Source organism: Manis javanica, chromosome 2, assembly GCF_040802235.1.
Source record: "Manis javanica isolate MJ-LG chromosome 2, MJ_LKY, whole genome shotgun sequence".
Taxonomy (NCBI): domain Eukaryota; kingdom Metazoa; phylum Chordata; class Mammalia; order Pholidota; family Manidae; genus Manis; species Manis javanica.
This window is the reverse complement of record NC_133157.1, coordinates 226,564,965-226,588,913: the sequence shown is the minus strand read 5'-3', so window position 1 is coordinate 226,588,913 and position 23,949 is coordinate 226,564,965. Positions and strand designations below refer to the sequence as shown.

The window sequence follows — 23,949 nt, the reverse complement described above, 5'->3', positions numbered from 1 at the left end:
TAAAAAACAAAACAAACAACAAAGAAACAGACTTATAAACACACACAACAGACTGTTGGTTACCACTGGGAACAGGGATGGGTGACAGGTGAAAAAGGTGAAGGGGATAAAGAAGGACAAACTTCAAATTATAAATAAATTAGTTAAAGAATATAAGTACAGTATAGGAAATATAGCCTATTAATACTGTAATATATTGGTATAGTGACAGAGGGTAACAACACTTCCCATGGTGAGCATTTAGTAATGTATATAATCATTGAATCGCTATGTTGTACACCTGAAACCAATATAATGGTGTATACCAATTTAAAAAATGGTGCTACAACAACTGGCTATCCATATGGAAGACAATGATCCTTGACCTCTATCCATGCCATAAAAGACGGCACAAACCATAAAGGGAAAAAACTCACAAATCAGATTTCATTAAAATTAAGTGTCTGCCATTCAAGATACTGGTAAAAAAATTAAAAGCCAAGCCACAGACTGTGAGAACACATTTGTAGTACATATATCTGGCAAAGGACTTGCCAGTCCTAAATATATCCTCAATATATAAAGAACTCTTTAAACTTGATAAGATAAACAACCAATTTTTTTTTTAAGGGCAAAAGATTTGAACAGATACTTCATAAAAGAAGCTATACAAATAAACTAAAATAAGCACATAAAAAGGTGCTCAATAGGGGGGCGGAGCCAAGATGGCGGCGTGAGTAGAGCAGTGGAAATCTCCTCCCAAAACCACATATATTTTTGAAAATATACAACAAATACAACTATCCCTAAAAGAGAGACCAGAAGATAAAGGACAACAGCCAGGCTACATCCACACCTGCGAGAACCCAGCGCCTCACAAAGGGGGTAAGATACAAGCCCCAGCCCCGCGGGACCCGAGCGCCTCTCCCCCCAGCGCCCGGCGGGTGGAGAGGAGCTGGAGCCGGGAGGGAGAGGGAGCCCAGGACTGCTAATCACCCAGCCCCAGCCATCCGCACTGGAGTGCAGACACACAGCGCATGGTGTGCTGGATACCAGGGAAACAGGACAGTAAGACCAGTGAGTGGGTCCCCGCAGCTGGCGCCCCAGGGACAAAGAAAAGTGAGTGCTTTTTGAAAGATTTAAAGGGACAGGGACCCCACAGCTGGACGGAAGCATCCCAGGACACTTAGCCCAGCAGCTGGGATTCCCGGAGAACTCTGGGCACTCTAACCCCCTGGGCAGCAGGGCAGCTTGGAGATCCCTCAAAGCGATAAACAGCCTCTACCCGTTTCCCCTCCAATGCCACTCCACCATAGTGGAGCAGCAGCCCAAGGCAGGCCACACCCACAGCAACCTCGGAGCTAAACTCCATAGCAGCTGGGCAAGAATCAGACTCCCTCTGCATGCAGCTGCCCAGCACAAGCCACTAGGGGTCGCCGTTCTCCAAGGAGAGGAAGGCCACAAACAAGCAAGAAACGACGTTCTCCCAGCCAACACATGCGCCAGCTCCCCACAACTACCTCTATCGCCATGAGGAGGCAGAAGAATTTGCTACAGACCAGATTAACCCAGACAGTCTCCCCTGAGAAGGAATCTGGGGAGATAGATCTAACCAATCTCCATGAAGAAGAATTCAAAATAAAGGTCATAACCATGCTGATGGAGCTGCAGAGAAAAATACAAGACCTAACGGACAAAGTAGACAGGGAGACTACAGAAATAAAACAATCTCCGGAAGGACTTAAAAGCAGAATGGATGAGATGCAAGAGGTCACTGATGGAATAGAAACCAGAGAACAGGAACGCAGAGAAGCTGATGCAGAGAGAGATAAAAGGATTGCCAGGAATGAAACAATATTAAAAGAACTGTGTGACCAATACAAAAGGAACAATATCTGCATTATAGGGGTACCAGAAGAAGAAGTGAGAGAAAAAGGGATAGAAAGTGTATTTGAAGAAATAATTGCTGAAAACTTCCCCAAACTGGGGGAGGAAATACTCGTTCAGACCACAGAAGTACACAGAACTCCCAACAGAAGGGACCCAAGGAGGACAACACCAAGACACATAATAATTAAAACGGCAAAGATCAAGAACAAGGACAGAGTTTTAAAGGCAGCTAGAGAGAGGAAAAAGGTCACCTACTAAGGAAAACCCATCAGGCTATCATCTATCATCAGACTTTTCAACAGAAACCTTATAGGCCAGAAGAGAATGGCATGATATATTTAATGCAAAGAAACAGAACGGCCTTGAACCAAGAATATTGTATCCAGCACGATTATCATTTAAATATGAAGGAGGGATTAAACAATTCCCAGACAAGCAAAAGTTGAGGAAATTTGGCTCCCACAAACCACCTCTACAGGATATTTTAGAGGGACTGCTCTAGATGGGAGCACTCCTAAGGCTAAACAGATGTAACCAGAGAAAATAAAATCACAGCAAAGAAAGCTAACCAACCAACTACTAACTAAAGACAAAAAATAAAATCAACTACCCACAAAAGCAGTTAAAGGAAACACAAAAGAGCACAGAATAAAAATCCCAACCTATAAAGAATGGAGGAGGAGGAATAAGAAGGGAGAGAAATAAAGAATCACCAGACAGTGTATATAACAGCTCAATAAGCGAGTTAAGGTAGACAGTAAGATAGTAAAGAAGCTAACCTTGAACCTTTGGTAACCACGAATCTAAAGCCTGCAATGGCAATAAGTACATATCTTTCAATAATCACCCTAAATGTAAATGGACTGAATGCACCAATCAAAAGACACAGAGTAACAGAATGGATAAAAAAGCAAGACCCATCTCTATACTGCTTATAAGAGACTCACCTCAAACCCAAAGACATGCACAGACTAAAAGTCAAGGGATGGAAAAAGATATTCCATGCAAACAACAGGGAGGGAAAAGCAGGGGTTGCAGTACTAGTATCAGACAAAATAGACTTTAAAACAAAGTAAGTAACAAGAGATAAAGAAGGACATTACATACTGATAAAGGGGTCACTCCAACAAGAGGATATAACTATTATATATATATACACACACCCAACACAGGAGCACCAGCATATGTGAAACAAATACTAACAGAACTAAAGGAGGAAATAGAATGCAATGTATTCATTTTAGGAGACTTCAACACACCATGCACTCCAAAGGATAGACCCACCAGACAGAAAATAAGTAAGGACACAGAGGCACTGAACAACACACTAGAACAGATAGACCTAATAGACATTTACAGAACTCTACATACAAAAGCAACAGGATACACATTCTTCTCAAGTGCACATGGAACATTCTCCAGAATAGACCACATACTAGGCCACAAAAAGAGCCTCAGTAAATTCAAAAAGATTGAAATTCTATCAACCAACTTTTCAGACCACAAAGGAAGAAAACTAGAACTAAATTGTACAAAGAAACCAAAAAGGCCCACAAACACCTGGAGGCTTAACAACATGCTCCTAAATAATCAATGGATCAACGACCAAATTAAAATAGAGATCAAGAAATATATGGAAACAAATGACAACAACAGCACAAAGCCCCAACTTCTGTGGGACACAGCAAAAGCAGTTTTAAGAGGAAAGTATATAGCAATCCAGGCATATTTAAGAAGAACAGCCCTAAATGAATAGTCTAATATCACAATTATCGAAATTGGAAAAGGAAGAAAAAATAAGGCCTAAAGTCAGCAGAAGGAGGGACATAATAAAGATCAGAGAAGAAATAAACAAAACTGAGAAGAATAAAACAATAGAAAAAAATCAGTGAAGCCAAGAGCTGGTTCTTTGAGAAAATAAACAAAATAGATAAGCCTCTAGCAAGACTTATTAAGAGAAAAAGAGAATCAACACACATCAACAGAATCAGAAACAAGAAAGGAAAAATCATCATGGACCCCATAGAAATACAAAGAATTATTACAGAATATTACGAAAATCTATATGCTAACAAGCTGCAAAACCTTGAAGAAATGGACAACTTCTTAGAAAACTACAACCTTTCAAGACTGACCAAGGAAGAAACACAAAATCTAAATAAACCAATTACCAGCAAAGAAATTGAAGTGGTAAAAAAAAAAACTACCCAGGAACAAAACCCCCGGGTCAGATGGATTTACCTCAGAATTTTATCAGACATACAGAGAAGACATAATACCCATTCTCTTTAAAGTTTTCCAAAAAATAGAAGAGGAGGGAATACTCCCAAACTCATTCTATGAAGCCAACATTTCCCTAATACCAAAACCAGGGAAAGACCCCACCAAAAAAGAAAATTACAGACCAATATGCCTGATGAATGTAGATGCAAAAATACTCAACAAAATATTAGCAAACCGAATTCAAAAATACATCAAAAGGATCATACACCATGACCAAGTGAGACTCATCCTAGGGATGTGAGGATGGTACAACATTCGAAAATCCATCAACATCATCCACCACATAAACAAAAAGAAAGACAAAAACCACATGCTCATCTCCATAGATGCTGAAAAAGCATTTGACAAAATTCAACATCCATTCATGATAAAAACTCTCAGCAAAATGGGTATAGAGGGCAAGTACCTCAACATAATGAAGGCCATATATGATAAGCCCACAGCCAACATCATACTGAACAGCAAGAAGCTGAAAGCTTTTCCTCTGCGATCAGGAACAAGACAGGGATGCCCACTCTCCCCACTGCTATTTAACATAGTACTGGAGGTCCTAGCCACGGCAATTAGACAAAACAAAGAAATACAACCAATCCAAATAGGTAAAGAAAAAGTTAAACTGTCACTATTTGCAGATGACATGATATTGTACATAAAAACCCTAAAGACTCCACTCCAAAACTACTAGAACTGATACCAGAATATAGCAAAGTTGCAGGATACAAAATTAACACACAGAAATCTGTGGCTTTCCTATACACTAACAATGAACTAATAGAAAGAGAAATCAGGAAAACAATTCCATTCACAATGGCATCAAAAAGAATAAAACACCTAGGAATAAACCTAACCAAAGAAGTGAAAGACCTCTACCCTGAAAACTATAAGACACTCTTAAAAAGAGAAATTAAAGAGGACACTAGCAAATGGAAACTCATCCCATGCTCCTGGCTAGGAAGAATTAATATCGTCAAAATGGCCATCCTGCCCAAAGCAAAATACAGATTTGATGCAATCCCTATCAAATTACCAACAGCATTCTTCAATGAACTGGAACAAATAGTTCAAAAATTCATATGGAAACACCAAAGACCCTGAATAACCAAAGCAATCCTGAGAAGGAAGAATAAAGTGGGGGGGATCTCACTCCCCAACTTCAAGCTTTACTACAAAGCCACAGTAATCAAGATAATTTGGTACTGGCACAAGAACAGAGCCACAGACCAGTGGAACAGAACAGACTCCAGACATTAACCAAAACATATATGTTTAATTAATATACGATAAAGGAGCCATGGACATACAATGGGGAAATGACAGTCTCTTCAACAGATGGTGCTGGCAAAGCTGGACAGCTACATGTAAGAGAATGAAACTGGATCATTGTCTAACCCCATACACAAAAGTAAATTTGAAATGGATCAAAGACCTGAATGTAAGTCATGAAACCATAAAACTCCTAGAAAAAAACATAGGCAAAAACCTCTTGGACATAAATATGAGTGATTTCTTCATGAACATATCTCCCCGGGCAAGGAAAACAACAGCAAAAATGAACATGTGGGACTATATCAAGCTGAAAAGCTTCTGTACAGCAAAGGATACCATCAATAGAACCAAAAGGCACCCTACAGTATGGGAGAATATATTCATAAATGACAGATCTGATAAGGGGTTGACATCCAAATTATATAAAGAGCTGATGCACCTCAACAAACAAAAAGCAAATAAGCCAATACAAAAACGGGCAGAGAAGCTGAACAGACAATTCTCCAAAGAAGAAATACAGATGGCCAACAGGCACATGAAAAGATGCTCCACATCGCTAGTCATCAGGGAAATGCAAATTAAAACCACAATGAGATATCACCTCACACCAGTTAGGATGGCCACCATCCAAAAGACAAACAATAACAAGTGTTGGCAAGGTTGTGGAGAAAGGGGAACCCTCCTACACTGCTTGGTGGGAATATAAATTAGTTCAACCATTGTGGAAAGCAGTACAGAGGTTCCTCAAAAAGCTCAAAATAGACATACCATTTGACCCAGGAATTCCACTTGTAGGAATTTACCCTAAGAATGCAGCAGCCCAGTTTGAAAAAGACAGATGCACCCCTGTGTTTATCGCAGCACTATTTACAATAACCAAGAAATGGAAGCAACCTAAGTGTCCATCAGTAGGTGAATGGATAAAGAAGATGTGGTACATATACACAACGGAGTATTATTCAGCCATAAGAAGAAAACAAATCTTACCATTTGCAACGACATGGATGGAGCTAGAGGGTATTATGCTCAGTGAAATAAGCCAGGTGGAGAAAGACAAGTACCAAATGATTTCACTCATATGTGGAGTATAAGAACAAAGAAAAACTGAAGGAACAAAACAGCAGCAGAATCACAGAACTCAAGAATGGACTAACAGTTACCAAAGGGAAAGGGACTGGGGAGGATGGGTGGGAAGGGAGGCATAAAGGCAGGGAAAAAGAAAGGGGGCATTACAATTAGCATGTATAATATAGGGGGGGTATCGGAGGGCTGTGCAACACAGTGAAGACAAGTAGTGATTCTACAGCATCTTACTATGCTGATGGACAGTGACTGTATTGGGATGTGTGTGGGGGAACTTGGTGAAGAGGGGGGCCTAGTAAATATAATGTTCTTCATGTAATTGTAGATTAATGATAACAAAATTTAAAAAATTAAAAAAAGGTGCTCAATATTATTCATCATTAGGAAAATGCAAATTAAAGTCACAATGAGCTACTACTACATACCCTTGAGAATGGCTAAACTTTAGAAGGGTGACAAGATTGACTTAAAGAGAACTCAGAACAACCGGGAATATAAAATGATACAACCATTCTGGAAAGTAGTTTGGCACTGTCTTATAAAGCTAAGCACATACTTCAGCCTATCATTTCTTTCATTTCAACGTAAAAATTAATAAAGCTTATGTCCACACAAAATCTTGTACAATGACTGTTCATAACAGCTTTATTCATAATAGCCAAAACTGGAAAGAACCAAAATGTCCATTAGCAGGTACATGTACAGATTAACTGGTGGTGTATCCACGTGATAGGACACAAAACCACTCATCAAGAACGAGTGAACACTGATACAGGCAACTACCTGAGTTTCCAAAACACCCTGTCTGGTGAAAGAAGTCAGACAAGAAAGTGTTCGTTCCACAGGATTCCACTTGCGTGAAATTCTAAGACAGGAAACACCAAATCCATAGAAATAGAAAGCAGATCAATAGTTGCCTGGGGGCCAGGCAGAGGGGGGGACTGACCACAGAGGGAAAGGGGGAACTATGGGGGTGACCAAAATGCCCCACAACTGGATTTTGGTGGTGTTTACAAGAACAAGTATATCTACCAAAACCTACCTAACTGTACACAAAATAAGTGCATTTTATTGTATGTAAATTATACTTCAATAGAGTGTGATGTAAAAAAATAAAGGTATACAACCCTGAAGTCTTACTGTGGCCTCTAAACCCTGCATGGCCTGGCCTCCGCTTACCTTGCCATCTCCCCAAACATCTGCCCACCTCTTCCAGCTGGGCACTGGCCTGCTTCCTGCACCTCAGGAGCCTCCCGCAGCAGGTCCCACAGTGGCTGGGAGCTGGGCTTGGGGACCAACTCTGGGTGCAAAGTGCACTGAGCAGAAGGGACCGGTCACCTTTTACCTCTGCTTCCTCATCTGTAGATGGCACGACAGGCCCTTCTCTACAAGGGGCCCAGAAGCTGTCAGTCAGTTCTCTGCCTGAGTCCACAGCCTCTGGATCTCCACTGACCTCACCGTTCACACCGACTCCAATCTCTCCACCTTCCACACACACCCCTCTCCTTCACACAGAAACTACTTTGAAGACTCGTCTGCAGGCCCTGTTCTCCATGGCCCCACATCCCCTGTGCTTGTCTGCCAGCAGCAGTTTGTCCAAATCTTTACGTGTCACAGCCGCCAAAGGACAGAGCCCAGAATCTGACATCCATCATCAGACCACACCGGCCCTCACAGAGAGACCAGAAGCCGCATTCCTCCACCAGGAGACCCTCTCGCTGGGCGTCTGGGGAGCTTGACTTGCCTCCTCCTTCTCGGCCTGCTGTGCTGGCGAGGCTTGGCCTGAGGCCACAGAGCTTGGAAGGGTGGGCAGAGGTTCACCCTCCCCCTCCATCACCACCCAGGCCAGGGGTTGTCTGGTGGCAAGATGACATGAGTGGAAAAGTGGTCAGGAGGCAGAGGGTGGGGACTAGTCTGTGAAGACAGGCAGGCAAGTGATGTTCTGGATTCTGTGAGGAAGGATTTCAAGGAGAGTACAAGGATGAAGTTGTGCTTCAGATCAATCACTTCTAGGTAAGCTGAGAAGGAAGAAGACTGAGACACAGCCAAGAAGCAGCCATGAGCGACTCTGTAACCCCAAGGGGAGTGAGGAGCCACAGAGGCAAGCTATGTGATGGAAGAGATGGACGCAAAGTGCTAGGATCAGGGGTGTTTAGGAAGAAGTTTTGAGAGAGCCTGGAGGTGACAGAGGAGCCTGGGACTGCCACTCATATGTCTTGCTATGGCTGACAGGTGGACTGAAGCAGTGGTGCTGGGACAGGGTGCTATTGGGGCAGAGATGGTGTGCTGGAGCACTGCAGGGCCACCTGAGACTACACAGTGGAGACAGGGTATTGGGGATGACCAGAGATTCAGAATCTCTGGAACACAGACCCCAACGTTGAGCCCACAAATACAGAAGCCCCCTTTCTGGGTGCCTGCCAGCCCTGGCAACTTCCTGGGGAAAGCAGAGTCCAGGCACACCCCAGGCAGGTGAGGGATGAGGCCAGGATAGGCCAGTGGAGAACCAGGAGAGAGGCTCACTCATCCAACAGAGGAAATCCATCTGGGCATCAGGAGGGAAGGAGAACCTGCTGCAGCTCCCCATCCCAGTTCTGAGCAAGAGCTTGGGGACAGGGGCAAGCAACTGGCAGCCGAGTGCCACACATCCATCACAAGGCGATGCCTTCATGCAGGCTCCTTCAGGCAGCCAGCGCCCCATGCTGGGGCTCCCCTTGGTGCCCCTGAGGTGAACTAGGTGACGTGACCAGGGGCACCGAGGCCCCTTCACACCCCAGGACACCTCGATCCCGCCATGGATGCACCTGGGATGCAAAGATGCCCAGAAGGGCTCACTGCTATGCCAAGACAGGGACTGAGAAGAGCAGTGTTGTGCCCCCACCTCCACCCCAATGTTAGGGATCCAGGAAGAAAAGGAAGGCCTAGAGCTTTGGGAGGGTTAGCCTTTCTCTTGCTTCCCTAACCTGGAATGACTCCATACAGCCATTCCTCTTTACACCCATGGGAATCAATCCCACAGTAGCCTCAGCTTCTGCTCCATGACAGCAAGGGGCTCAAACCAGTCATGGACACCCTTCCCAGGCCTGGAGAGCCTCCTGCACCAGCACAGGGCCAACACTTCGAACACACTAGCTAACATCTCTCCCCCTAGTGCCAGCGTGCGGTGGGGCCCAGGATCCCCACGCTACAAGGGAGGTCACTTGAACCCCTGAAAGCTTAAGGAACTTGCCCCAGAGCGGCTACAGTTTCTCCTCTGGCCTAACTCCAAAGCCACATAAAGCTGGGGCAGTTCACTTCTCTGTGGGCCTGAACTGCCTTGGCTGAAAATGGACACAGTTCTAGTGCTGCCTACCTGAGCAGCAAGTCGCAAGAAAGGAAACTGCACGTATGGGTAAAATGTGAAAGGCCTCGATGGTGACCTTCGCAAGCTGCCACTTCTAGAAACTCTTCCTGATCCTGAGGACCCACTGCCCTGGGCCTCACCCACCAGCGCCCAAGAGGGGCCTGGACAAAATTCTGCCCTAGTGCAGCCTCTCTGTGTGCCGGCCAGATACATTTCCTTAAGACTCTAAGGCCTCCTCTCTCGTCTCCCTCTCAGCCCGCTTTATCTTCCTTTTTTTTCTCTCCGCTCTACTTTGCCTCTTCACCCACCTCCTCCGGCCCGGCTTCCCCTCCCCCTCCCACGAGCTCAGCCTCCTCGCCCCCAAACCCGGGCCCGATCTCTTCCCCCACAGCCCCTGGCCGGCCTTCTCTGCCCCCCAACCCCGGCCTCCTCCCTCCACAACCCCCGGCCCGGCCTGGCCTCCTTTACAGCCACAGGCCGCGAAGCTCGCACCTCACCTTCCGCCTCGCGCAGGCTGCCGCCGCGCAGCCGATCAGATCCAGTCTGCAGGTCACTCTGCCCGGCGCTCCTCCCGGCGTCGCGGGGGCGGACCCATCGCTCGGTCCTCGCCATGGCAACGCTACACTTCCGGCCCTCGCAAGCCAGAGCCGGAAGCCGCGGCGCCCCGTGGGAGCCGGGGGCGGGGCCTAGCTTCTCGGGGCGGGGCCGAACCGCTCGGGGGCGGGGCCAAACTCCCGGAGCCGGGGTAGTGGACCCTGAGTGACTAGTGGACCGCTGAGGACTGTCCCTTGCGAACCGCTCCGTTGCATCCTCAGCGCGGGTGGTGCAGTAAGGGCAAGTACTCAAATGGATCCTGGGGGCTTGGCCTATGTTGGCGCTTTAAGGAGGGGTCTGAGTTCACCCGACGAAGCAGAGGCATCATGGGAGTAGAGAACAGCAGGCCCAAAGTGGAAGGACTTGGTGAATTGGGCAATTGGAAGCAGCTGAGGTAGTGTTAGTTGGGCCTGAGGGAAAGTGTGGTTAGAGATGAGTAGTCAGCACACAAGGAACTTTGAATGCCAAACCAAGAAGCTGGGCTTTATCCTGGAAGCAAGGTAGGGGATCAATGGAGAAGAGATGGTGACTTAAAAAGACACAGGAATGATCTCTTTGCTGACCTAGTGGGGCTAGGAGGCCACAGGCAGTAATAGCCTGATGAGACACAAGGTCCCCCTCCCCTAGAGCCCTGGGAACAGAAAGGAGTTGAGGTAGCATATGAGGAGTCCAGGAGAAGTCTGAAGAGAGTCTGGGACGGCGGGGGTAACAACGTAGTGTCCACTACATCATCCATCTAAGGTGTCCACTACATCATCCATCTAAGCCCCAGGCTTTCTCCTCTAGTGCACCCATCACCCACCCCTTCCCTCAGTGCATCTGTGCGAGCTAGGCACCCACTGCGTATTTCAACCCTTTAAGGGTATATAATGTGTGTCTTTGAGAGGGGCAATGTTAAAGAAAAGTTGAATTCTCCAAGTAAAGTGATACAAAGTACGTCCCTCTAGCCTTTGGGTCTGGGGTCCTGGTACTAGCGCCAACCACTACCACTAGTGCCCTGGGCCTAATACCCCCTTGAGGAAAACAGCCAGGTTTGGAGAGGGGAGGGACCTGGGCTCTGGGGTAGGGAACAGAGCAAGGCCTTGATTGACTTTGAGGGGCAGAGCCACAGATCAGGTGGCCTGAGGGAAGATGAGGGGACAGAAGGGGGTCTGGGAGTTAGGAGGACTGGTGAAACTCGGGGCAGCTATCAGCATTTTTCTAGGACCATACCTTTGGGTCAGGCCCTGTGCTTCCTGAAGTCCTCAGAGGCTCCTGCCAGGCCTGAACAGGGAGTGCAGATCCCTCAAGCCTCCCTAACCTAAGCCTCTACTCCCTCCCCTAAAGTGTTCTCCCTCCCCTCAGGCCAGCCCTGACCCACCTAGGGAGCATCTCCCTACTTCTAGACTAAGCCACAGGGGCTTGTGACTGCCTGGGAAGGCTTTCCTGTGCCCCCACACACAACATACCTGCACTCTCTCCCTCCCAGGGTGAAGCCAGGTGGTCATTGCAGGCTCCCGTGGGCAGGCATCAACCATGGGGTTGTATCCTCAGGGCCTGGCCCTGAGAGGTGTCCAGTAAACCCCTACAGCATATACCCACCCAGGGGAACTGTCCAAGTGTTCCAGAGGAACAAGAGGCATCCTCTGAGGGGACAGATCCCAGAGCATCCAGGCCCAGAGGACCCTTAGAGGAGAGGGAAGCAAGCTTACCTCCAGGAAGACCTCTGGGACCAGGCAGGTCGGCTCACCCACTGCCAGCGAGATGCACAATGAATAAGGGCTGGTTGTCCCCAGAAACCACTGCTGACAGGCACCAAGGAGGGGAGGAAAGTGGCCTCCAGGGCCTGGGATGCTCAGTGGAGTCCTGCAGCAGCCCCTGGGAAAATCCCTTGAATCAACTGTGCCTGTCTTTTGTTCCTGAGGTTTTCTCCAGGAAGCCTTCCCAGACCACCCAGGTCCTACTAGTTACTCAGCCTTGAACTCTAGGCAGGCCCTTCGCAGCTCATCTTGAGCAAATCACTCCCCCGTCTGTTAAATGGGAGTCTGAGACCTAGCCCAGACGGACGGGATAAAGTAACCCTGGGTCATGGGTCCCTTCCAGGGGCTCTTCCTTTCGGCTCACAGGCAGCCCAGGAGGGAGGAGAGAGGCCTAGGTGGCCGCCGGCAGCCCCCACTGGAATCTTCCCGGCCCCTCCCTTCCAGATTAACCGAATCCAGCTAATTGTGGCAGCCCTCGGCCGCTCCCCTCCCCCACCGCCGTATTCCTCCCTCTCTGGGCCTTCTCTCCCCTCCCCCTTCCATTCGAATGATAAAGGGCCCGACCAGCCTCCCCCCGCCCGGCCTCAGGCCCCGGCCCTACCTCGCCACACTGCCCACTGCCTCGCGCCCTCCACCGGGCCAGGCCCCTGCCCACGTTGCCCGTCTACCCTGCATGGGGCCGTGCAGCAACCCACGGCTGGGACTTCCCAGGGCGGAGTCGCCCTCCCAGCCCCCAAGGAGGAGGAAGAAGAGATACCTGCGGCATGACAAGCCCCCCTACACTTACTTGGCCATGATTGCCCTGGTCATCCAGGCCGCGCCCTCCCGCAGGCTGAAGCTGGCCCAGGTGAGAGGGTCCCCCGCTCCTCACACTCGGTCGTCGGACCTTTCCCCGGACCCATCCCCACCTACTCCCAGGTTCAGGCCCCAGCCTCCACCCCGACCCTGCCCGACGCGGTTATGCCAGTGGGACCAGGCCCGGCCTGGACGCAACGGGGAGATAGCCGAGGTGCACAGGCGGGACCCTTGCCCGTGAGGTCTCCCCTTCAGCCTTGGGCGCAGAGGTGTCCTGGGGACGGCGGCGCCGGCCACCCCTCGGCCGGGCTGTGGGGGAGGGGTGCCGCCGCCCCCTCCGCGCCCCTGCTCATGGCCCCGGCCGGCCGCCCCGTGGTTTCAGATCATCCGTCAGGTCCAGGCCGTGTTCCCCTTCTTCAGGGACGACTACGAGGGCTGGAAAGACTCTATCCGTCATAACCTCTCCTCCAACCGGTGCTTCCGAAAGGTGGGGCAGGGCGAGGGTCTGAGCACCGGGAAGGAACTCCCGAGCATCTGGGGTTGGGCGGCCCAATCTAAGCCTGCCCTCTACCCACCCCCCCAGGTGCCCAAGGATCCTGCGAAGCCCCAGGCCAAGGGCAACTTCTGGGCGGTTGACGTGAGCCTGATCCCAGCCGAGGCGCTTCGGCTGCAGAACACAGCCCTGTGCCGACGCTGGCAGAGCAGGGGTGCGCGGGGGGCTTTCGTCAAGGACCTGGGCCCCTATGTGCTGCACGGTTGGCCTTACCGACCTCCCAGCCCCCAGCCACAGCTCAGCGAAGGCTTCAGCATTAAGTCTCTGCTGGGGGACCCAGGGGAGGGGGCGCCACGGAGCAGCCCAGGTCCATCAGTACACAGCGGAGAGGAGGTGGTGCACACACCACCCCTGCCCTCTGAAAGGCCTCTGTGGCCCCTCCATCCCCTTGCTGCACCCATGAGAATGGAAGGGGAGAGTTCCCAAGGGGGAACTAACAGGCCCTCGCCCCTCACTTCTGAGCCACGAACCTGGCCCCTTCACTTACTGCAGGGTACCCCAGACCCTGGGGGTCTGTCCGGTGGGAATCACAGGGCCTCACTTTGGGGACAGCTGCCCACCTCCTACTTGCCCATCTATACTCCCAATGTGGCAATGCCCTTGGCCCCACTCCCACCCAATTCCTGCCCCCAGTGCCCACCTGCCAACAGCCCAGCCTACTGGGGGGTGACCCCTGAAACCCATGGCCCCCCAGGGCTGCCCTGGGATCTAGATGCTCTCTTCCAGGGAGTGCCACCCAACAAGAGCATCTATGATGTGTGGGTTAGCCGACCCCGGGACCTGGCTGCCTCCACCCCAGGCTGGATGTTCTCTTGGTACAGCCTGTGAGACCCCGGAGCAAGGGCTGCTTTCCTCTCCCACCCTCTCCTGCCACCACTGGCTTGTTGAGGGGAAACCAAGGCCAAGAGGACCAAGAAGTGTCTGTGGCCACAGTAGTCTTGAGACATCAGGCACCAGCCATGCTGGAGCCCACAGTTTATTGGACTACCCCATTAAAGACTGTGGTCCAGTTGGGTACCACCCTGGCCCTGGTGGTCAGTCATGCTTCTCTTCAGCCCCAGAGGCAAGGCAGGGAAGAGTGGGGCTCTGCTTAGAGTAGCCCTTCCTGTCCCTTTTCTGGTTCCACCTTTCCTGGCCCTCTGTCCGTCCAGCCAGCCAGCCAGCCATCCATCACCATGTCACCTCCCCTCCCTCACTGCAGGCTGGGGGAGGGAGAACCTAATGGTGACTGAAGTCCTGTCTTCCCTCAACTGTTAGAAGGTAGCACCGTTTTGGGGAAGAGGGATAGGGAGTAGGAAACCTACTTGGGTTTTGGTGGTGGTAGCAAGGAAGATAGATAGTAAAGGAACCGACAACGTTTTGACTAGCCGAGTCTGATTTTTGTTGGCAAGACTGACTGGTAACCACTTGGCCAGACCAGGGTCTGCCTCCCTCCCTGGGCTCTGGGATCCCCTGCTGTGTGCTGATAACAGCAAATGGTGATAAGGTGGGAGCTGGGGGAATCATTTCCCCAGACCTAACACTCCTTGCAGGACCAGTGGTGGGGTAGGCGCAACTCTGGGGGTTGTGGAGACTTGTAGGGACTTTGCTGCCTCTGCCTGCAGAGGCGCCACCCAAGGCTCCTTGGGCAGGGCTACAGTGGCAGGTCCTCCTGGGGTGCAAAGGCCAAGATGGAGCCACTGTCTGGGCCAGGACTTGGGGGTCCACCGGGGGATGGCGTGGGAGTGCAGGAAGTCCCTGTGAGTGGTGTGTCAGTGCTGAGGGAGGAGGGTGTCCCCGAGCGCGGGGCTGTGCGGCGCCGGGCTGGGCCCAGCTCCACTTGACCCACTCGCTCGGCAAACTTGAGGGAGCACACGGTCTCACCAAGATCCTCGGGCCTGGTGGAGATCTGCAGGGGTGCAACACTGGTGGGCAGGACCTGAGTGGGCGGTGCCTGGCATGCAAGCCTGCCTCCCAGGGCTCTGCACCACGCCCCAAGCCCCACGCCAGAGCCCACCTGTAGCAGAAGAACCGCAGTGGCGCCGGGGCCCAGCGCTGGCTGCAACAGGCGTGTGAGCTGTGAATCGCGGAAAGGCACGTGGGGCCGCCGGGCCCGCAGCGCAGCCATCACCCCTCCTAGTGCCAGCAGTGAGCGGTTGATGGTCCGGGCTTCCCGCAGACGCTGGGCGCCTTCCTGCTCTCCTCGCGACGGGCCAGCCGCCCCTGCCTTCCAGGCTCGCTCAGATCCTGCCAGGTCCACCAAGTGAAGCGTGCCTGCAGGGGTGAGCAAACCCGATGTGGAGGAAAACCCTGGACTTGAGTGTGGTGAGGCCTCCCACAGGACCCGGGTCTGGGCCCTGGTACCTGCAGTGCCTGGGCCCCGTGGTGGGGCTGCTGCATGCAGCGTCAGGGTAACCAGAGCGTGAGAGCGGGAGCTGTGCTGGTTCATGGCTGTCGTGGCAGTGGTCCTGTTGCTCCTCCCCAGGCTCAGCATCTGGAGGGAGGGGCAAGAGGGCTGCCTCCTGCAGGGGCCATGCCACAGGTAGGAACACTGGGCAGGGCCTTGGAGGGGGCTGCAGGTACCACTGGGCAGCCTTACCTGGTACAGTGTCTCCAGATTGGGCACATCCCAGGAGGTGAGGCCTGCCACCTGGATCCCCCCATGGCCTCCTGGGCCCTGCCTCACAGCCAGACGCTCAGGAGGCCCCGGGGCCAGGAGGTCTCTGGTGAGAAAGGAGAGGATTTGGTTCAGGGTATTTAGGGGCAGGGGCTGGGACTGGAGGCATGGAGGAAGCAGCTCTGCGGCTCTGACCTGACAGCCTCATTGTAGATCTCCACCATGCTGAGGGTCACGCAGTGCTGCCCTCCCGTCCCCATCTCCCGGAACAGTGACTGCAGTGCCCGAGGAGCTATGCCGGGGTCCTCAGGTGGGCCCTGGAGATGGGGTGGGGTGCCACATCGGGCTCACATACCAAAGCCTGGACCCATGAGCCACCCAGAGTCCACCCACTTCCCACCTCCATGCTGTAGGTCTTCCCGGTCCCTGTCTGACCGTAGGTGAAAATGCAGACACTGTAGCCTTGGAGGCAGGACAGCACAGCAGGCTCCAACTCCCTGAAGACCTAGGAGAGGGAGGAGTCCTGAGCCCCAGGACCTGGGGTAAGGTGTGCACACAGCTTGATTCCCTGGGAGGATAGTCAGCGGAGCAGGAGCAGGTGGAAGGGTGGATCTCCCAATAGAGGAGGCTCCCTGGAGAAGGTGGCATTCACAACCACTTGGCAAGCAAAGAAGGGAAGGGATGTGACCGGAGGGGGCAGGTGATGTGGAGTAGTGGAGGATGGGAGTGACAGACAGGAGCCCAGACTCTGGGCTGAGACTGGGAGCAAGTCTCATCGTCCTTTCAGGGAAGAGGTTTTCCCTCTGTGGCACGAACTATGGTGGCACCTGCTGGAAGGGTTAAGAGAGACAGTGTACTGGGGGCTAGAGCTGTGCCTGGCACACAAAGGATGAGTCCAGAAGGGGTCCGTGGGTGTGCAGGGTGGATAGTGCCCCCCCAAGTTCATGGGAACTCAGGGCTGGGACTCATCCTGCTAGCAAGTGAACACCAGGAGCAGCCTTCTGGCATGGCCAGCTTTCCTGCCCAGAAGCCTTCATGGCCAGTAACTGAACGAGCTGTCAGTTCTGCTTGAAGTGAGGGTAGAATCCAGCATTGCCAGTGAGACCACTAAGATTCCGTAACTGGAAGAAGCCCCGGGAGCACTGGTGAGGGGCCTGTGGTGATGCTGCTGCAGAGAAGGGGACACAGGGCAGTAGGCGACAGATATCCCTGGCTCTTCTGCTCAATGTTCTGCTGTAAAGGACCGACTCGGAGGGCTGCCCAGAAGGCAGCACAGGAGCCCTGTGCAGGGCTGCAGCCAGGGACTACAGAGGAATAGGTGGGAAAGAGCTGTGGTGCCCCAAGAAGTTGGGGAGGGAGCCCTAGTCACTACCAGGCACATGACATTGTCTGAGGCAACTCTACCCCTTTCTAACCCCCTCCCACATCTGAGCTTCCATTTCCTGAGGTTTGGAAGTTCTCGCTGCCAGGAAGCTGGGAGGTGGGGGTCTGAGGTGGAGGAAAGGGGAGAGGGAAGGGAGCAGGGTCTGCACAGGGCAGAGGGAGAGCGCTGAGACTGGAAGCTTGCCTGCTCCCCTCTACCCGCCCCCCACAACCCTCCTGGCCACAAAGCAAGGAGGGGTGCTACCCTCCCAGTTAGCCCTCTCTGGATGCTGGACCGAGGGAGCCCACAGCCAGTGCAGCCTAGGGGACGAAGGCCCCAGCACTGTCCCCACCATACAGCACCCCCAGTGGTGCTCTGCAGCCAGCGCTGCATGAGCAGTGGCCCTCCCCTCAGACAGGCTCATTCTCCTTAGTTTCCTGGTAAAAAATTATTTTGAAAATGTCAACCTTCCCGTCTAAACCACAGACCTGTTTCCCCTGGGCCTGCAGTTTGGTGGGAGGATGCAGAGGGAGAACCCTGGAAGGAAAGGAGCTACCCAGCTAGGCTGCGAGTCCCGCCTCCCAGGCCCTCTGGCTCCCTTCTCTTCCCTGCTGGAGTCCAGCCACTCTCCCTCCTGGAGGGCAGCAGACAGGGAAGGGGAACCAGAGCCTCTCCTGGACTCCAGGAGACCCTGAGGGAGGGTCACAGACACTAGGGCAGAGCATCACCTCCTCCTGGCTGGCGTTTGGAGGGAAAACCCAGTCCAAGCGGAAGTGACGCTGGTGCCCTCTATAGCAGGTGGTAACGGTGCCCCCGGGGCCAGGCTCTGAGCTCAGCAGGCTGGAGTATGTCCCTGGCTTTAGCCGACACAACACACGGATATTTCCTGGGGTGAAAATCAGGTTAGTGGGCTCCCCCAGGCCCTGAGCATGGAGAGGTTCCAGTTCCTGCAGCCTCTCCACCCCAACCCACTGCCCCCTAAGCATATCATACCCTTGAGCTCCAGCAGCCGCCCTGGGCATCCAGCTGGGGGCCCCTGCTGCTCCTCAGGGGGCTGAGTCCCAGCCCTTCCCGCAGACAGTGCGCCTAGGGCCCAGGATACCTGGGGGAACAGAGATGTGAGGAAGGCAGTGGTGGAGTGAGCAGAGGACCTGGGGGTGGGGTGGGGTGCTGAGGGCAGTACGGAGCCACCACGCAGCCACCCGACTGTGGTAAACCACAACTTTCAGTGGATTCGGGTCCCTGGAGATGTCATTCAGTACACCTAGGTTGGAGCCCTGGAATTTGAGGAGGACTACAGCTAAAGACATTATCTATCTCCTCTGGACTTCTGGGCAAGGCTTATCACCCCTCCTTGCATAGGACAGAAATGAAACCTGGCAGTTGAGATCATACCCAGGGGTCACACAACCTGTTTTGGTTCCAGACCCTACAATCTTCATGAGAATAAACAACTCCCTGGGGCTGGGAAAGGAGGAAGAACAGGGGTTCCCCCAAGGCAAGAACAGAGACTGGGCTGCCTCAGAGCAGTGCTACTGAAGAGAGGGGGTGGTCCTGACCTGGCCCTGGGCCTCGCTCAGGGAACCCTGGCAGCTCTGGGTTAAGGTGCTGACCAGTCCTCGGAGGTCTCCACAACCCTGACGCAGGCTGGCCGTGCGTGCCCGAAGTCCTGACCGGGGAAGGCTGTTGTGAGGGAGAGTCCAAGACCCTGTGGCCAGCCTTCCCATGAGCCCCCTGGCCACGGCCTTACCTGCCAGTTGCCCATGCAGCTCCTGCAGCTCTCTTCTGCACTTCTGCTCAGTCTCCTGCTGGAGCTGCCGGAGGGCCCCCTGAAGACCCTGGAGCTGCATCTCCTGCACCCCCAGCTGCCCCCACCAACCCCATCCCTGTCACTGAGGAAAAAGGCACTTACCAGGCCCTTCCGCAGATGCCTCCCTCCCAGTGCACCAACCTTCCTGGCCCCTGGGCCCAGTGCCCACCTGGACTTGAAGGGCTTCTGTGGTGTCCTGAGCCTCCTGAAGCTGGCCCTGGAGCACCACCAGTGCCTCTGTCTCCTCCTACAGGAGCCAGGAGGGAAGTCAGGGAGGGGTACTCCACTGGCCCCATTTCACAGGCAGTAAAATCAAGTGGAGAAGGGCAGGCAGAGCTGGTCATAAACTCATGCCTCCCGATTACATTCGAGATTATTTTCCCAGGTCCCTCGACTTTCCTGGGGTGGGTGACTGAAAGAGCCCACCATGGGGCAGGGTGGAGGGATTCTCCCATGGGGGTCAGTCTCTGATGGGGCTGACTTGTACGGACTGTTCCAGAGCCTGTCCACAGTCCTGGGCCCTGGCCCTGAAAGGTCGGAGCAAGCCCTGGGCCTCTGTTCTGGCAAGCATTGGATCCTGAGGCCTGGGCAAGGGCCCCCAGACTGCAGGGACAGTAGTACCTAAGAAGCAGGATACCTGGGGGGCCCTGGTGAGGGGGCCAGGGCCCCAGTGCAGCAGGAGGTCCCGAGTGAGGCTCAGGCTCTGTTTCAGGGCTTCGTTCTCCAAGGTTAGACACTGAAGCCTCTTTTCTGAGTCTGTCGCCCCCTGGCAGGGAAGGAAGCCTCAGGACTTACCTGGAAGCCTGGGCCCCTCACACCCTCCGCCCCCGTCCCCAGCGGCCTCACCACACCAAGGCGCAGTCGGCCCAGCTCCTCCTCCTGCACTTCTAGCTGCTGCTTCAGCTCTTCCATCTGGAAAGGAGGGAGGGGCACAGTGGAGCACCTCTCCAGTGCCATCCTAGAGTCTGCGGCCTGTAGAGCTCCTCACCTGTCCAAGGATGAGCTGCTCCAGCCTCTGCCAAGCCCTCTGGTCCTCCTCCAACTGGAGGGGCTGCTGCCCCTGGGCCTCATCCATCAGTGAAAAGGAAGGGCTTTCTTCTTGGGATGAAAGTCCTAGGGTGGGACAGACCTAGTTAGCACTGACAAAGTCCAGCCTAAAAAGGGGGCACCTTGGGGGCACGGCTGGGCTTGAGGCCTGGCACTCCAGATCGCTGAGAATCTGGGGAATTTCACTCCCTCCCCAAATACACCTTACGCACCAGTGGCAGCGGGGGTCTGCACCCTCAAGGCTGCCTGCCTCCCCCTCGGATTCCGAATCCATGCCAAGAGGGCCAAGAGCTGACCCGTCACGGTCAGCAGTGGGGGAACATCACCAGACTGTAAAGCAGATGAGAATCAGGGCAGAGGAGGCTAAGGAGGGCACACGGACGCGGAGACCAGGACTGCCGGACAAGGAACCTCAGCCTGCTCACCTTGCTCAGGTCGGGAGGACTCTCTAAGCTCTCTTCCGCCCCCAGCTGGACTGAGAGGAACTCAGCAAGACGCACCAGAGCTTCCTCCAGGGTGACCCCGGCTGGGCGGCCCTCGGCTCCCCCTCCGGGCCCATCCTCAGATTCGGGGCAGCCTGTGAGGCCAAGTGGTGGGGGGCAGGCGCACGGGTCACGTGTTGGAGGCTAGGCCACCAGAAGACACCTGCCGGGTCCCTCCCTCCTTTCGGACGGCAGGGTTCCCTCGTGGCCCCGGGGAAGCATCGCTCCTGACACAACAGCACCTACCGACCAGGCTAGTCAGCTTGGTCCACAGTTCTGCCGCGGGCTGCTCGGGGCGGCGGCGACCCCCGGGCTTGCAGCGGGTGCTCTAGGAAGGGAACAGGGGGGGCTCCTGAGGAGAAGGCAGGCAGCCTGTGAAGCTCCTTCCCCCTGGGAATGGGTCAAAAGGATTGGGGCTGAGGTCTCTGCCTCCAACACCAGAACAGAGACGGGATCCTCATGCACAGCCCCTCTCCCCAGAGTCAGCGCCCTGGGGACGTACGCAGCGCGGGCCTGCAGGATTCGCTCAAGGGAGGGGCTCGCCGGCCGTGCTACGCCCGCCTCCGCTCACCTGGGCGGGGTCCCCAGGGTCAGCGGCCGCCACAGCCCCGCCATCCCTGCGGAAGAGGCTGTAGAAGATGTAAATGAGCAGCGAGTAGAAGGCGTACATGGGAGCGCGGGGCGGCAGAAGGCCCCGCTACGCGCCGCCCCACGTCCCCGCGCCCGTCGCAGAGCCGGTGCGCATGCTCGGGGCGGCCGCCCCCACGGTCAGGTTCCCGCGGGCGGAAGGCACGCGCGCCAGAGGAGTGCTTGAGACTGGCATGCCCGGCGCCGCACCTGGACACCCGCCCCGCGACTTCACCCCTACTTCACGGAGACCCCTGATGAAGGCGCCCACGGTCGCCGCACCCCACTCCTAGGAACCCCTCAGCCCTCTTCTCCGGCCTCCGTGGTTCTCACCCCTCATTGCCGTCCACCCAGGGATGTGCAATGCCCCTCCCGTAATAGGCACCTCCCCGGGCCCTCCCCTCACAGCCCCGCCCCAGGGTCCACCCCTTACAGCCAAACGCTACTTCTGGCCCCTTCCCTCAGCGCTTTCCTCGGAGCCACAACCCCACCCCTCACCACACACTCCTCCAAACCCCTGAAAAAACTCGACCCGGTCCTCGGACAGAGGCCCCGCCTCCCGACACGCCTCCTCTCTAACGATCTCAACTCCACTCTCAGAGCGCCTTCCAACCAGGCCCCGCCCCGGCCGCTCTAGCCTCCGCTCCTCTCGTTGTTCCGCGCCGTGGCGGGGCTGGGCGGGAGGCGGCGCGGGGCCGGACTCGGGCCTCCTGCTTGCGCTGCGTCGGGGTCGCGCAGTTCGGCCTTCGGGAGGGTCCAGGCGCATCATCCTAGGCGGCTTCCGAGGACAGCGCCTTCCCTAGCAAAGGGACCAGGCTGAGGGCCCTCCGCGCACCCTGTGCCCATCTCCCCCATGCCTCGCGCCAGACTTGGGTTCCAGGGCCTCAGGGCTTCACGACCACCCAGCCCAGGCCCCGCGCCGCTTTCTCCCTTCTTTTCCCGGACGAATTAAGTTTTTCTTACGCATAGTTGAGTCCAGTGGCCTGAGAGCTCCGGGAAGTTTCGAATGAGCCTATCCGAACACTCAGAAATGGAAGCAATGGAGCTCTGGAACGTGGGAATCCCAGAAAGCTACCCTTAGGGCTCCAGGTTGCTAGCTTCTGCGTTTTTTCTTCCTTTCCAAAGTTGAGGATCCCCTTTCGGTCACCACGTTCACTAAGCCCCCGAGGTACCATGGCTCCCAAACTGTGGAGTGAGTGGAGCACAGCCCTCTCTCACCTGGTGCTGGGAGTGGTGTCTCTGCATGCAGCCTTGAGCACTGTCCAGGTGAGTACCCCGGGGCCGGGCAGGGGTGTATCCCACTCCCAAACCCCAAGGACCTAGCCAGTGTCCTAGATCAGAGAGAGGGTGGTGGGAGATGTGTTTGGGGTCAGGCTTCTGTGAGACCACCAGAACCATCCCTGCTTAAAGGCAGGTTCTAGGCCTCTTTTAACTACATCTCTTCCTTTCCCCTGACAGACAAGTCGAGGGGCTGCTGCTGGCTTCCTGCTACAGGCTTTGGCCGCAGCCACCATGCTGGCCCCAGGGCTGGCCACAGATGAAAACTGTCTTGCTGCAGTCTGGGTGGCCACTGTCATCGGCCTGCCTCTTCTAGCCTTCGATTTCCATTGGGTGAATGGGGACAGCTCCTCAGCCAACCTACTCCTGGGAGGAGGCATGGTGCTGGCAGTGGCTGGTGACCACCTGGGTGCCGAGGGCCGCTCTGTAGCTGGTCAGGCAGTAGTACTGGTGGTCGCAGTGACCATCCTCATTGTGGCCGTTTTCACTACCAACACTTATGGAATGTGGGGGGGTGCGATGCTGGGTGCTGCAGGCCTTCTAAGCCGGCTGGAGGAGGACAAGTTCCTGCTGCTGCCAAAGGAGGATGTCTGTTGCTGGGCCCTGGCCGCCGGCAGTTGGGCCTACCACCAAGCCCTGCACACACAGCGCCTGCAGTGGGAGTGATGGTCAGAGACAGCAAAGCAGGGCTCTGTCCTGGCTACCACCTCCCCCTCCCACAGGTCTGCTCCTGAGGCCTCCTTCCCTAAAGATACACTCTGCTACCTCCCAAAGTGGGCTTGCTGCAGGGTGACTGGATGGGCACTGCCCTTCCTCTGGGTGAGTGTGGGAACTTGGCCTAGACCAGAATGAAGGGGACAAGGTCCCAGGCACATTGGGGACTGATTCTGGGCAGGCCATGGTTGCGGATCCAGAGGCTTGGCCTCCAATAAAGCTTAGGGATTCAACGGGAATGTGGAATCTGCCCATTCTTGAGAGTGATTGGGTTCTCCTGTGAGCTTCCTAAGGTTCCCAGGGCAGCAGCTGGTTTCCTTGAACAAAGAAAGAGGATGTGTTAGAACCAGCTCAGGGTCTCACCCAGCTTGGCTTCCTGCTGGTAACCTTGCCAGGAAGGCCCCTGGACTGAGAAGGGATAGTCCTGGAGCCTTGCTCTCCTGGAACATGGTGGAATTTGTATGGCCTGGCAGGTGGCTTTCTGGGGCAGTGATCTTCAGGGGGTGC

At 54.2% G+C, this 23,949-nt stretch overlaps 4 protein-coding genes across 13 annotated transcripts in view; 2 read left to right on the top strand and 2 right to left on the bottom strand.

The window, feature by feature from the left end:
• PPP1R16A (protein phosphatase 1 regulatory subunit 16A) overlaps positions 1-10,492 on the bottom strand; it is a 41,132-nt gene extending 30,640 nt beyond the window's left edge. For 2 of the 3 annotated variants that reach the window (XM_017667694.3, XM_073230354.1), the window contains exon 1: positions 10,342-10,492. The gene's annotated coding sequence lies outside the window, so the exon portion shown is untranslated. Of the gene's footprint in view, positions 1-10,336 lie in introns of all 3 variants that reach the window. The other variant, XM_073230353.1, reaches the window with a different exon arrangement.
• Positions 10,493-12,325: 1,833 nt separating this feature from the next.
• On the top strand, positions 12,326-14,362 carry FOXH1 (forkhead box H1). The gene is made up of 3 exons (XM_017643699.3): positions 12,326-13,024; positions 13,355-13,459; positions 13,556-14,362. The coding sequence occupies exons 1-3, from the start codon at positions 12,725-12,727 to the stop codon at positions 14,351-14,353; spliced, it is 1,203 nt and encodes a 400-aa protein (XP_017499188.2). The 5' UTR covers positions 12,326-12,724; the 3' UTR covers positions 14,354-14,362.
• A 99-nt stretch (positions 14,363-14,461) lies between these two features.
• Positions 14,462-22,625, bottom strand: KIFC2 (kinesin family member C2). 8 transcript variants are annotated; one of them, XM_037023344.2, is made up of 19 exons: positions 22,414-22,625; positions 21,395-21,452; positions 21,070-21,151; positions 20,767-20,918; positions 20,554-20,671; positions 20,283-20,407; positions 20,141-20,206; positions 19,932-20,060; positions 19,464-19,541; positions 19,235-19,349; positions 19,044-19,153; positions 18,478-18,586; positions 18,213-18,370; positions 16,522-16,626; positions 16,317-16,438; positions 16,104-16,227; positions 15,869-15,998; positions 15,522-15,778; positions 14,914-15,443 (listed from the first exon to the last, which is right to left on the bottom strand). In XM_037023344.2, the coding sequence occupies exons 1-19, from the start codon at positions 22,623-22,625 to the stop codon at positions 15,159-15,161; spliced, it is 2,535 nt and encodes an 844-aa protein (XP_036879239.2). In that variant the 3' UTR covers positions 14,914-15,158. The 8 variants fall into 8 exon arrangements, 7 of the variants coding, with proteins under 7 accessions (XP_073086452.1, XP_036879239.2, XP_036879242.2 ...); XM_037023347.2 differs by having other exon boundaries at positions 14,914-15,413; XM_037023348.2 differs by lacking the exon at positions 22,414-22,625 and adding an exon at positions 21,983-22,122 and having other exon boundaries at positions 21,326-21,452.
• TMEM276 (transmembrane protein 276) lies at positions 22,520-23,681 on the top strand. The gene is made up of 2 exons (XM_037023401.1): positions 22,520-22,716; positions 22,909-23,681. Exons 1-2 carry the CDS (start codon positions 22,624-22,626, stop codon positions 23,392-23,394), a joined length of 579 nt encoding a protein of 192 aa, XP_036879296.1. The 5' UTR covers positions 22,520-22,623; the 3' UTR covers positions 23,395-23,681.
• The last annotated feature ends 268 nt before the right edge of the window (positions 23,682-23,949 follow it).